Genomic DNA, 14214 nt, shown 5'->3' with positions numbered 1-14214 from the left:
ATGTCTTTATGAGGCACAATTATGTGGTTAAATAAAGTCATTTTTCAGATAATTTATGAAGACTTCATCGTATTTTCTTGGAACGTATCGGTTACTGAGACCGTTATGATATATTTCCCATGAGTATTTCAAGTGTAGAAGTGTTTGAATATCTTATCTTTCAATTTTGAAACAAAAAGTTTTTTGAGCTAAAAAATCCCCTGAACTATTACCTTCACTTTTTGGCATTTTTCTCAGAAAAATAATTTCCTTTAAAAACTAATTATATGAAGTATTTTTAATGCTGAATAACAATATGATGTTCATATATATTTTTTGTGTCTTTGCGACGCACAATTATGTGGGTAAATAAAGTCATTTATCAGATATTTTATGAACATTTAATCGTATTTTCTTGGAACGTTTCGTTTATGTAGACCCTTATGATATATTTTCCATGATCATTTGAAGTATAGAAGTGTTTGAATATCTTATCTTTCACTTTTGAAACAAAAAGTTTTTTGAGCTAAAAAATCCCCTGAACTATTACCTTCAATTTTCGTATTTTTCTGAGAAAAATAGATTTCCTTTAAAATCTCATCATATGAAGTATTTTTCATGCTGAATAAGAATATGGTGTTAATATATTGTTTATGTGTCTTTATGACAGACAATTACTTGGTTAAATGAAGTCAATTTTCAAATATTTTATGAACATTTCATCGTATTTTTTCGGTACGTATCGGTTAATGAGACCCTTATGATATATTTCCTGTGACTGTTTCAAGTATAGAAGTGTTTGAGTATCTTATATTTCTGTTTTAAAATAAGTTTTTTGAGCTAAAAAGAACCCTGAACTATTAACTTGAATTTTTGGCCTTTTTCTCAGAAAAATCGATTTCCTTTAAAACTTCATTTTATGAAGTCTTGTTCATGCTGAATAAGAATATGATGTTAATATATTATTTATATGTCTTTATGAGGCACAATTATGTGGTTAAATAAAGTCATTTTTCAGATAATTTATGAAGACTTCATTGTATTTTCTTGGAACGTATCGGTTACTGAGACCGTTATGATATATTTCCCATGAGTATTTCAAGTGTAGAAGTGTTTGAATATCTTATCTTTCACTTTTGAAACAAAAAGTTTTTTGAGCTTAAAAAATCCCCTGAACTATTACCTTCACTTTTTGGCTTTTTTCTCAAAAAAATAGATTTCCTTTAATAGCTCATAATATGAAGTATTTTTCATGCTGAATAAGAATATGATGTTAAAATCTTGTTTAGGTGTCTTTATGACACACAATTATGGTGTTAAATGAAGTCAATTTTGAAATATTTTATGAACATTTCATCGTATTTTTTCGGTACGTATCGGTTAATGAGACCCTTATGATATATTTCCCATGATTGTTTCAAGTATAGAAGTGTTTGAATATCTTATTTTTCAGTTTTGAAATAAAAAGTTTTTTGAGCTAAAAATCTCCCTGAACTATTACCTTCAATTTTTGATATTTTTCTGAGAAAAATAGATTTCTTTGAAAATCTCATGATATGAAGTATTTTTCATGCTGAATAAGAATATGATGTTAATATATTGTTTATGTGTCTGTATGACACACAATTATATGGTTAAATGTAGTCAATTTTCAAATATTTTGTGAACATTTCATCGTATTTTTTCGGTACGTATCGGTTAATGAGACCCTTATGATATATTTCCCGTGACTGTTTCAAGTGTAGAAGTGTTTGAGTATCTTATATTTCTGTTTTAAAATAAACAGTTTTTTAGCTAAAAAGAACCTTGAATTTTTGGCATTTTTCTCAGAAAAATAGATTTCCTTTAAAACCTCATTATATGAAGCATTGTTCATGCTGAATAAGAATATGATGTTAATATAATGTTTATATGTCTTTATGAGGCACAGTTATGTGGTTAAATAAAGTTATTTTTCAGATATTTTATGAACACTTCATCGTATTTCCTTGGAACGTATCGGTTACTGAGACCGTTATGATATATTTCCCATGAGTATTTCAAGTGTAGAAGTGTTTGAATATCTTATCTTTCTCTTTTGAAACAAAAAGTTTTTTGAGTTGAAAATACCTTCAATTTTTGGTATTTTTCTGAGAAAAATAGATTTCCTTTTAAAGCTCATAATATGAAGTATTTTTCATGCTGAATGAGAATATGATGTTAATATATTGTTTATGTGTCTTTATGACACAATTATGTGGTTAAAGAAAGTCAATTTTCAAATATTTTTTGAACATTTCATCGTATTTACTCGGTACGTATCGGTTAATGAGACCCTTATGATATATTTTCCGTGACTGTTTCAAGTATAGAAGTGATTGAGTATCTTATATTTTAGTTTTAAAACAAATTTTTTTGAGTAAAATATTACCTTGAATTTTTGGCATTTTCTCGGAAAAATAGATTTCCTTTAAAACCTCATTATATGAAGTATTTTTCATGCTGAATAGGAAAGTGATGTTAATATATTGTGTATATGTCCTTATGACGCACAATTATGTCGTTAAATAAAGTCATTTTTGAGATATTTTATGAACAATTCATCATATTTTTTCGGTACGTATCGGTTACTGAGACCCTTATGATATATTTCCCATGATTATTTTAAGTGTAGAAGTGTTTGAATATCTTATCTTTCACTTTTGAAAAAAAAAAAAGTTTTTTGAGCTAAAAAAATCCCCTGAACTATTACCTTCACTTTTTGGCATTTTAAAAAAAAAAAATTGATTTCTTTTTAAAGCTTTTAATATGAAGTATTTTTCATGCTGAAAAAGAATATGATGTTAAAATATTGTTTTGGTGTCTATCACGTACACTTAAGGTGTTAAATGAAGTCAGTTTTCAAATATTATGTGAACATATCTTATTTTTTCCAAACGTATCGTTTAATGAGACCCTTATGATATATTTCCCATGATTGTTTCAAGTATAGAAGTGTTTGAATATCTTATTTTTCAGTTTTGAAAAAAAAAAAAGTTTTTGAGCTATAAACCTCCCGGAGCGCCAGTTTTTGTCATTTTCTCAGAAAAATACATTTCCTTTAAAAACTCATTATAATAAGTATTTTTCATGCTTTATAAGAATATGGTGTTAAAATATTGTTTATTATTTTGTATGTTACACAGTTATGCTGTTAAGTGAAGTCAGTTTTTAATTATTTTATCTACTTTGCATCGTATTTTCTGGTTACGTATCGGTTACTGAAATCCTTATGATAAATTTCCAGTGATCATTTCAAGTATAGATGTGTTTCAATATCTTATCTTTCAATTTTGAAAGAGAGCGTTTTTTGAGCTAAAACATCCCCTGAAGCATTGCCTTCAATTTTTGATGTTTTACTCAGAAAAATAGATTTCCTTTCAAGATTCATTATAAGAAGTATTTTTCATGCTGAATATTTTGAAAGAAAGTTTTTTGAGGTAAGAATACCCTTCAGTTTTTGGCATTTTTCTGAGAAAATTACATTTCCTTTAAAAATTCATGATAAGGATTGTTTTTTTTTTCATGCTGAATAGAAATATGGTGTTAAAATATCGTTTAGTCGTCTTTTTGACATAATCAAGCTGTTAAATGAAGTCAATTTTAAAGTATTTCAAGGTCATTGCATCGTATTTTCAAGGTACTTGTCGGTTACTGAGACCCTTATAATATATTTCCCGTGATTATTTCAAGTATAAAGTGTTTGAATATCTTATATTTCAATTTTGAAACAAAATGTTTTTGAGCTAAGAATGCCACTCAATTTTTGGTATTTTTCTCAGGAAAATAAATTTTCTTTAAAAATTCATTGTAAGAAGTATATTTTATGCTGAATACAAAACTGGTGTTAAAATATCATTTAGTCTTCTTTCCGACATTCAATTAAGCTGTTAGATTAAGTCAGTTTTAGAATATTTTCTGATCCTTTGCATTGTATTTACTGAGTATGTATCGGTAACAGAACATCATGATATATTTTCCATGATTATTTCAATTATAGAAGTGTCTGGATGTCTCATATTTCAATTTTGAAAGTCTGTATTTTTCTTAGAAAATTTATGTTTTATTGATATTTTTCTCAAAAAAAATTCTTTCCTTTGAAAACTCATTATATGAAGTATTTCTTATTCTGATTAAAAATCTGGTGTTAGAATATCGTTTAGTCGTCTTAATGACATTCAGTTAAGCTGTTAAATGAAGTCATTTTTAAAATATTTTTTGATCCTTTGCATGGGATTCACTGGGTATGTATCGGTGACTGAGAGCATCATGAAATATTTTCCATGATTATTTCAGGTATAGAAATGTTTGAATACCTTGTTTTAATTTTTTTTTTTTTTTTTTTTTTAGCTAGAATTAGATTTCCTTTAAATTCTCATCATGATAAGTGTTTTCATGCTGAATACAAATCTGGGTTTAAAATATTGTTTAATCGTTTATACATATATATATATATATATATATATATATATATATATATATATATATATATATATATATATATATATATATATATATATATATTCCTATGAGTCCACGGGGAAAATTAAACACGAAAAGTTCCCAAGTGCACTTTCGTGTAATATTCACATCATCAGGGGAGACACAAGAGAGAAATATAACAGTCAGTTGATATACATCGAAGAGACGAGCAGAAGAGGATGTGTTGAAATGGTTTGAACACTTGGAAAGAATGAGTGAGGAAAGATTGACAAAGAGGATATATTTGTCAGAGATGGAGGGAAGGAGAAGTGGGAGACCATATTAGAGTTGGAAGGATGGAGTGAAAAAGATTTTGAGCGATCGGGGCCTGAATATACAGGAGGGTGAAAGACGTGCTAGGAATAGAGTGAATTGGAAGGATGTGGTATACCGGGGTCGACGTACTGTCATTGGATTGAACCAGGGCATGTGAAGCGTCTGATCCTGGAAGTGAGAAAATTCTTTCTGTATGAGGCTGTCCGTAATGAGGAATACTCAGATTGCAACTCATCAGGTTTCGTTACCCAGCAGTGACCCAGACGCCGTAAAGAAGAGATAAGAACAACAAACCAGAAGAATCAGGTTTGGCTACGCTCTCTGTCTGGTCTTATAAAATGGCTACAGACAGGTTTCATACACAGGCTCCTGGTCAGCAGCTAATAGGTTGGTGATAGTGTCAACTGCTGTAGTAATGGGTTTGTAGAATGTGGGTGATGTTGGGTAAGACAGTCGTAGAGTTAAAAGCACTCAGGGTCGTTACCTGTGGCGGTGAGGGTATACAGCAGATGGTGTGTGTTTGTGTGTGTGTGTGAAGGTTGACATATCACGTAATGTACCCCCGGGCTAACCTAGCTGTCATAGTCGTCCATAATGCCTTACCTTTTCGGAATTCGAATATGGCGTATGGATTTTAACTTCAGACCGTAAGCATTACATATCTTTACAATAAGTTCAACCGTTAGTTTTGATAGAATGTACTTTCGAAGTAGCACAGAGCAGATAGTCTTATGATAAAGCAACAGCAGTGGATGAATTATGATACAAGAGACAATAAGGTTTAAATGAAATATGCTCCCAGGCTTTTAAAAGTGTGTGATGTCACGCACACATTAAGTGGGTAGTGATTTAAGGGTGAAGTCTACGGTCTTTATGATTTAGATTTCACTTATTCGCTGACGGTGACCTGTTTATGCCATCAACATCATCTTACCCAAAATGATTACATTATCATTGTAAAATGTTCATGTTTTAAAAACAAAAGTGATAGATATATATATTGCGCAAAAGAAAAATCCATGATGAGAAATAGTTGAGCATCCAAATGCAATCAAATTATTTCAGGTAACGCGTGAAAATATTCGCAAAACTCACTGTTATAACCCAAAGTAATCACAGACTAGCAGTTACGTTCGCGCGCCGGGCGCAATTGTCGGTTATGACCGCCAGCGACGGGTGGGTTGGGGGTTGGCTGGCGTCCACACGCTTAGAGAGAGAGAGTGCAGCACAGGATTCACTCAGTATCGAGCAGGGTAGGCCAATATATATATATATATATATATATATATATATATATATATATATATATATATATATATATATATATATATATATATATATACTCCTATGTGTCTCCCCTGATGATGTGATTATTACACGAAAGTGCACTTGGGAACTTTTCGTGTTTCATTTTCCCCGTGGACTCATAGGAATATCTTGATCACGCGCAAAATTGTGATCCTTTCCAATATATATATATATATATATATATATATATATATATATATATATATATATATATATATATATATATACATATATATATATATATATATACCGTGAGGGGTTGATTGACCAATTGGGTTCCTGGCTTAGGGTAGGACGTATATATAGTTAATGAGATGGACTTGATTAGGGCCTCAGTTGCCCGTGCCAGTGTTGTCTCATCAAATATAGAAAAGAAAATATCAATTTTACGAGGAGAATATTGACCATCTTAATACATATATTTTGATTATGAAGCTGAGCGATTTTTTCTTGTAAAATTTGTTAGAAGACTGTTTACTGATGAGTCTGCAACGAGTTAGTAAAGATGTTCCAACGAGTTGGTAAAGATATTCCCGCCATACTTCCTCACTGCTACTGTCTTTGTCTTGCTCTTTATACGTTTCCAAACGGGACATTAGTTGCTGATTATACTTACATTTTTTTCTATATTATTATACTTAACCGCCGTCTCCCGCGTTAGTGAGGTAGCGCCAGGAAGCAGACGAGGAATGGTCCAACTCACCCACATGCACATGTATACACAAACGTCTACACATGCACATATACATACATATACATACACAGACATACACATATATACATATGAACATATCCATACTTGCTTCCTTCATCCATTCCCTTCGCCACCCCGTCATATATGTATATATATATATATATATATATATATATATATATATATATATATATATATATATATATATATATATATATATATTTATATATATATATATATATCCTTGAAATATGGGGGAAAGAATTCTGCTTACATATTTCCTGCGTGTCGTAGAAGGCGACTGAGAGGGATGGGAGCAAAGGTTAAGGACTAGGGGCTGGAAATTCTCCTCGCTTGTATATCTTTGCAAAAGAAGGAACAACGGGGAAAAAACAAATGAGAATCGTTCTTCCCTGTAAGACTCAGTCATTAGTTCTGGTCGTTTCGTCGCTCACGCGGGAAGCAGCGAACAAGTATGAAGATGTGTATATAGTATTCGTATTTGCTGAAGACCTGCCCACGTATTGTACAGCGATTGAAAAGGCCAGTGTCCCCGGGGCACCTTCTCCACTATAAGGTTTTAGGACAGGAAATTCTGTATTGGTCGGGTAGTGGTGTTATTTTCAGTTGATTGGGATCACCACAGTAGCCACATTTTACCTTAAGAGAACGAAATAGTGTAGGTGTTGCCTCATACACAGCTACAAGTCTGTACGGGCCAGAGGCAGACTTGTTAGTTCGGTCCCAAAACATCTTGAGTTTCCACATGCGGGTAACATTTAAGTATGACTTGACGTAGTAAGTATGATTAAGTATTTCACTCGCGTTGCGCTGTAATAGCATGTGCTGCCCTCTGTGTTATGAAGGGGAGGGGGTTTGGGTGTTTATTACCCGCGTTCTTCAGTCCCTCATATACTGTTAACTAAGCTTAAATGTGAAGTAACTACCTTCGTGGAACGCCCACGCTGTGCAATTCATGTATATTTTCTTTGTGAACGAGAACGCGCCGCCACCCACCCCACCACCACCACCCCCCACCATAAATCATGAAATAATGTACTTTTCAACTCAGTTACGGAGTGGTAATAAGTGTAAGTAGTTACGGAGTGGTAATAAATGTAAGTGCGCGCCTGGCGTAATCTACTCGGTCGCCTGTGATGGTGTTCGGTGGTGAGGTGACTGCCACGGGTCGCTCCTGATAACCTACGCGTCGCCTGTCTAACGCTTTGGTCATATTCTTCTCATTTATCTTCTCTTTCCCTCACTACTCCAATGTGACAAGTATATGTGTGTATATTTTCCCCCCCCCCGAGATCACAACTATAGCTCTGTTCCATTTGGAAATTACACTGGAAGGGTACACGTCCGTATGCTTATTACAAAACATAGGTTGTGCTTAAGCCAAGAATCACTTGACATTTACCGCTGTATATAATGTTTTGTATCTATATTTAGATTTTTTTTACCTTGTTCGTGTGTGCGGGTAAGAATCTTTGGGCTGACTCCTGCGTTCACTTTTCCATTTAGTAGAGGGAAAAGAAAATATACATATAGCGCTGATAATGAGGCGTAGGGAAGAAGACACATAAACCCCGGGTTAACGTATGCGGCGGTAAGAGGGAGACTCGTTTTCCGTGACAGTGGGCTATAAAGGCCGCAGGGGAGAGGGGGAGCTCCAGTACGCCCAGGAGACCCGACTCCGTTGGAATGTGGCCTCCTCGCTGTCTTATCAGCAAGTCTTTGTTCGACCTGCCCATTTTCTTCCCTTGCAAATTTGTAAGGTGATCCGGTATGCCATAATTGTTATTGGTCATATGTTAGGATTGAGTGTATGGTCTTACACATGAAGCGTCGCGTTCGTGTAATAAATATGGTACAAAAATATGATGAAAAAAAAAAATCCAATCTTTATGATCTTATGGATATAGGTGTCGTGCTGTTTAGTTATACCATAAAACACGTAAGTTAGAGACACGACTGTGGAATGATGGTACAAGTATAAAGAAAAGTTTGCATCGAGTGTTGGTTTTCAGGTTGTACAAGTTGGAATATTTTGTTTAGTGATATGGATATACTCTCTTGTTACACTCAAGAGCATGATGGCTCGTGTTTCAGAGTAGAAAGGAGTAGTAGACATGGATGAATACCACAGACAGGCGATCCTGGTGGGAGGGTCGTGTTGAAGGGGGGAAGGGGTTGTGCCAAAGGCGATGAGCGGTGGAGCCTCCAGCCCCTCATAAATTTTCACGACCCTCCTCGTCTTATGGTAGTTAATGAATGTGTTATTCTGTTGACAGTAAAATGAGAAAATGAGTTGGAAGTATCGTATGTACTACAGTAAGATAGTACTCAGTTTATTGCTCTTGTTGACTCTCATAAAACCTTCCGCTAGTTGAGTCATTCATATATCGATGATAAATACTTCGGATGTACGGTTAATGGCCTTGATTGATAAGAAGAGAGAAGAGGATACACTTGCTAATCGTACTAATGCTATCGTTTGGACTTCCTTGTGTATGCGGTTGTAATTTGGCCGCTGTAATGTGAACAGGTTGGCACTTCAAATTTTCCTCCAGTTCTTGTAGCGTACGAGAGACGTAAATACGTTCCTCAAACCCATACTCAAGGGATCGTAAGAAACCCAGATATTTTGGACCTGTATTCTTCGGATACCAGTTGTATATCATGGCCGGAACATTCTAGATGAGAGTAACAAAAGGAAAGATGTGTCACTCGTAACAACCCTATTATTTTGTAGAATACCGCGTCTGTACAGCGCTAGGATACACGTCGTGTGTTCTCCCCCTCGCCCTGGTGAGCACACGAGTGTACCTCGGGCGAAGATGGTTTAGGCCTAAACTGGACGACTGGCAAATTGATGTTGTGTAGCGGAGAGTGTTGTGTGCCTAGGGATATGCTGCACCTACACTGACCCTCACGCTTAGGAATCATTGACCCATTTTGATCCATCCAGGCTACCATGGAGCCCCATGCTTTCAAATAACGATACATATCCCGTGTGATATTTGTAGCCAACTATACTGCGACTTCATACAGTTATCGGAATCCAGTCATGTAAGATACGATAGTTTATCAAGGTATAGTAGACTTTTGGGCTTTTAAGATCTCTCTCTCTCTCTCTCTCTCTCTCTCTCTCTCTCTCTCTCTCTCTCTCTCTCTCTCTCTCTCTCTCCCACTCTCTCTCTCTCTCTCTCTCTCTCTCTCTCTCTCTCTATCTATCTATCTATCTATCTATCTATCTATCTCTCGAGGTTAGGCAGGGTGGTGAGTTAGGAAAGTATTGGAAACTGCTGACGTTAAGGGCGAGTTTTTTCTTCTTTTTAATTTTTTTGTAGATGTTTGTACCTGTGGGTATCTTATTTTCGTTTCTTTTCAGTATCCAGTTCCCGTTGCGCTTGGCAACCGGAACACACTATACTTTTCGAACCGTATTGTGGTGAAGTTTTACCAATGTGGAACCTTGTGGTGATCACGTCCCGTGTTGCACACTCGGACGGGAACTTTATATAAAGGGATTTTCAGTGCAGTAATTATTTTACACGTTAATCTCTCATCATCTAATGTACAATTCTGATTAGCTTTAGATAGTGGTGACAGAATACAGATTGTATGTTTGTATATGGTACAGATTATGCTTCTGATCATTATTAATATTTTTCGAACTTAGTGGTAGCCGCAACAGAGTTTTTAGGGCGGAAAATATCTTGATACAAGTGTTTGTTTTGGATAGCAATAGCTTCACTAGTTAATGATTTTATGAATGGTAATTCAGAGCCATTTCTATCTGTCCTTAACGATTATCAGCCGCTGTGTGAGCCACCCCAGTTGACAAAGTGATTAAATCGTGCTATGAAAACGTATGTACCTAAAAAAAAAAAAAGAATACATTAATTCAGTGTTCAGTCTGCTGTCAAGCGTTCCCAACACTGTTCTGTTTACCTTTGTGTTTCACTTATGCTTTACATTTCGTTTGGTGTGGACAAATCGTATCACAACACCCTGAGTTCCTGTGTGCTGGTAAAATGGAGTTGCTGTTGACTGAAGGGGTGATGACCCCAGACAATGATAGTGTTCTACAGGACATGGTAGGTAGGCTAGTACACACCACGGTAGGTTAAGGCTAGTACATGTTGAAGATGTGCCTGGCGACGTGCACTTACAGTTATTTCCTTGTCATGAAACGAGGCAGTTATCTGGTCTTGCTTGTCTCATGTGCCTTTATCGATATAACTCAAGATAAAGCAATGGTATTATTGGAAGACTGGTTAAATATACTGTACGAGAAGATAAGACTGTAAACTTAAATGTAATATTAAAAGCTTTGATCAAATCGCCCGGGTATGTACTATAATGGACCCCTGACCGAAGCGCCTTACGTTAACCCGGTGAGCACGACGGTACGACTCAAGGTCGTTCCGTCATGCGGATATGGTCGTACCGTTACACGCATGTGTCAAAGGGACGGTGATCTTTTATCGTTTACGGACGCTATGGATACGATTACAGTTATGGTAATACCACTGCTACGGCAGAAGGTGAGGTGAGGTGGGGAGGGGGATAATAGTCGCAGGTAGTGGTGGTGGCGGGGGATGGTGCTGGTGGCGTGCGATGTGGCAATATAGCTCACCACCGTCACTCACCGCCTCCCCCCATTGTTTTATTTCTTTATCATCTGGGGGCGGGGGAGGATATGGTCGCACAGACATTTAGGCTAGGCCTGTCATTTGCTGTATTGCTGCGTGGTGTTGTGGGGTTACAGTTACGGGCGTCAGAAGGTATTGTTATTACTGCACGAAGGTAGGCGTCCCCATGTTGGCTGGACTGATGGTTTAGCCTGGGAGAGAGAGAGAGAGAGAGAGAGAGAGGCACGTCCCGCCCATGTTATGAATGGCTTAGTTTGGGTGAAGTATTGGGAAAACCTGTGCCTCCTTGACCACCATCCCAACCCTGTTGCCACATCCCTTCCCTGTTTCTCCTCGTCCACCTTTCCGACTCCTTTACCCTTCTGTATCCATCATATCCACACCCGCCTCCCTCCCTATCCACCTTGACTACTCCCTCTCCCTCAATATCCACCTTGACCACTCCCTCCCACTTTTCCGTTTTGCTCTTTATACTCGGCTCCCTATCTTTTTTCTCTTTTCTATGTCTGTCTTACACCCATCTCTGCCAGCATACCTGGATCCGTCCCACCCACTCACTAGCGCCCTCCCGCCTCCCTACGCCTCGCTAAGCGTTAGTAATTTCCTATGAAGCCGTCTCTAACTTGAGGCCCCTAATTCCAGGCGGCTCGTTCATTTCCTAGCCCAGGAGGGTGTAAAGGCATTCGTTACCCCTCTTGATGACTACAGTTCGACCCGTGGGTATGATGGTCGGCAGGCGTTCGAACTGATTGACCCCTTCAAGGCCACATCAGAGGAGAGGCCACCCTATCCAAGGGTTGAACCGTCGTGCTCAAGATAACGTCAGGATGAGCGGACTGCTTCCCCTCCCCTCCTCTTACTCCAGGTCATTCCACACGGTCCTCCTGACACGGGCGCGGCGACACACTCCCGTCGGTCTAGATAGCGTGGCGCGAGGGGCCATTTGCTTAACGAGGTCGCCTCTCATCACAGCCCGGGACGCGTCGCTCGCTAGATTTAAAACAGAGTGACGGAGAATTTCCCAGAACTCCCTGATAGTAAACGTTGTGTATTGCTATGTGTAAGTTAAGGTAAGGATCCTGATCGCATACATCTTGTCCCATTTCCACACACCTGACTCCAACCCTGGCTCTGCCTCTGAACACGCACCTGTCCCCACCCACCCACACACACACTCACCACAACGAACCCTCCCTCCCATACATCCACCAGTGACCGTGTGGTGTCCCTCCGGCAGTGATGCGCGTGGAGGGCGGCTGGGGTGGCTGGAGCCCGTGGTCGGACTGCACCGTCACCTGCGGTCTGGGTCGCCAGCTGCGCCACCGGTTCTGCGACGCCCCTCGGCCCAGCAACGGCGGCCGCTTCTGCCAGGTGAGTCTCTCTCTCTCTCTCTCTCTCTCTCTCTCTCTCTCTCTCTCGCTTCTGTAGAGCGCTTTGCTCTCTTTAAGTAGTGTTGTGATGTGATGCAGATGTTATTTCTTCTTACTATTATATTATGTACCCTTCTGATACTGTATGATGTATGCTCTTACTGTTACGTGAGACATCCCCCACCTTTACCTGATTTACACCCCCCCTTACTGTAACATAATGTACCCCTTACTGTATGCTTGGCTGCGTCAGTTGTAGATCTTTCTTCCTTATGTTTTTGTAGTGTATGGAAGACTATTATGTGAACTTAATTAGATACTAACATATGAACTCGCCAAGTTTAAACTCATGATGTTATTCATATAGTGACTGCTTCATCAGGGGAGACACAAGAGAGAAAGATAAGAGTCAGTTGATATGCATCGAAGAGACGAAGCTAGGACGCCATTCGGTAAACAAGTGATAGGAATATCTTGATCACGCGCAAAATTGTGATCCTTTCCAACATAGTGACTGCTTGTTTAGGTGCGACTCTTGGACACAAAGATATGACCAGGAAGTTGACTTAGAGTCATATGGTAATTCCCTCAGTTCCAGGCACCCACACTAAAACGTTTTCGGTTCAAAATTAGTATATACAGTTGTTAACTGATAGTGTACGCTGATTGGATAAAGGCCTCCGTGACACTAGTTACGATTTTCTTGTTTCCTGGTTTGGGGTAAGTTTTTCCTGCTATTCTAACGTCTGTTGTCACTCACGGACGAGGTCTAGTTTCGTCATGAGAGTCTGATGGTGTTTGTTTTTGCAGGGAGACACAATACAGGAGGCGGCGTGCGAGGTTCCCGCGTGTGTGGCGGAGCCAAGCCAGTACCCTGCCTCGGCCTCCACCCCTGGAGGAGGAGCGGCTGGGGGAGAGCAGTGTACCTGCGGCTGCACCCTGCTCTGGACCCGGACTCTTCCCTCACCATCACCGCCTCCGCCGCTGACTGTGTGGGCACCGCCGTCTGGCTCCTGCAGGTGAGACGACCGCTCGCGGCACATGTAGACAGGAAGAGATTAGCTTAACGCCATGGTACGACTCTGGGGCACGACGGCACGCTCATGGGGCACGACGTTACGACCCTTGGACACGACGTTACGGCCCTTGGGCACGACGGTACGACCCTTGGGCACGACGGTACGACCCTTAGGTATGACAGTACGATCCATGAGCACGACAGTACGGCCCTTGAGCACGACAGTAAGGCCCTTGAGCACGACAGTACGGCCCTTGAGCACGACGGTAAGGCCCCTGAGCACGACGGTACGACCCTTGGGCACGACGGTACGGCCCTTGGGCACGACAGTACGTCCCTTGGGCACGACGGTGCGACTATTAGGTATGATGGTTTGGCTGTAGACCTGCCCCTTAATGGTTAGGT

At 38.8% G+C, this 14214-nt stretch overlaps 1 protein-coding gene across 1 annotated transcript in view; it reads left to right on the top strand.

The window, feature by feature from the left end:
- gogo (golden goal) overlaps nucleotides 1-14214 on the top strand; it is a 211730-nt gene that overhangs the window by 185268 nt on the left and 12248 nt on the right. Inside the window, 3 exon segments of the mRNA XM_071665505.1 lie at nucleotides 12659-12792; nucleotides 13602-13731; nucleotides 13734-13810. Of these exon segments, the coding sequence (XP_071521606.1) occupies nucleotides 12659-12792; nucleotides 13602-13731; nucleotides 13734-13810 (341 nt within the window).

Source organism: Panulirus ornatus, chromosome 10 (assembly GCF_036320965.1).
Source record: "Panulirus ornatus isolate Po-2019 chromosome 10, ASM3632096v1, whole genome shotgun sequence".
NCBI lineage: Eukaryota > Metazoa > Arthropoda > Malacostraca > Decapoda > Palinuridae > Panulirus > Panulirus ornatus.
Note: the sequence above shows the minus strand (reverse complement) of the source record. Positions and strands in the feature narration are given on the sequence as shown.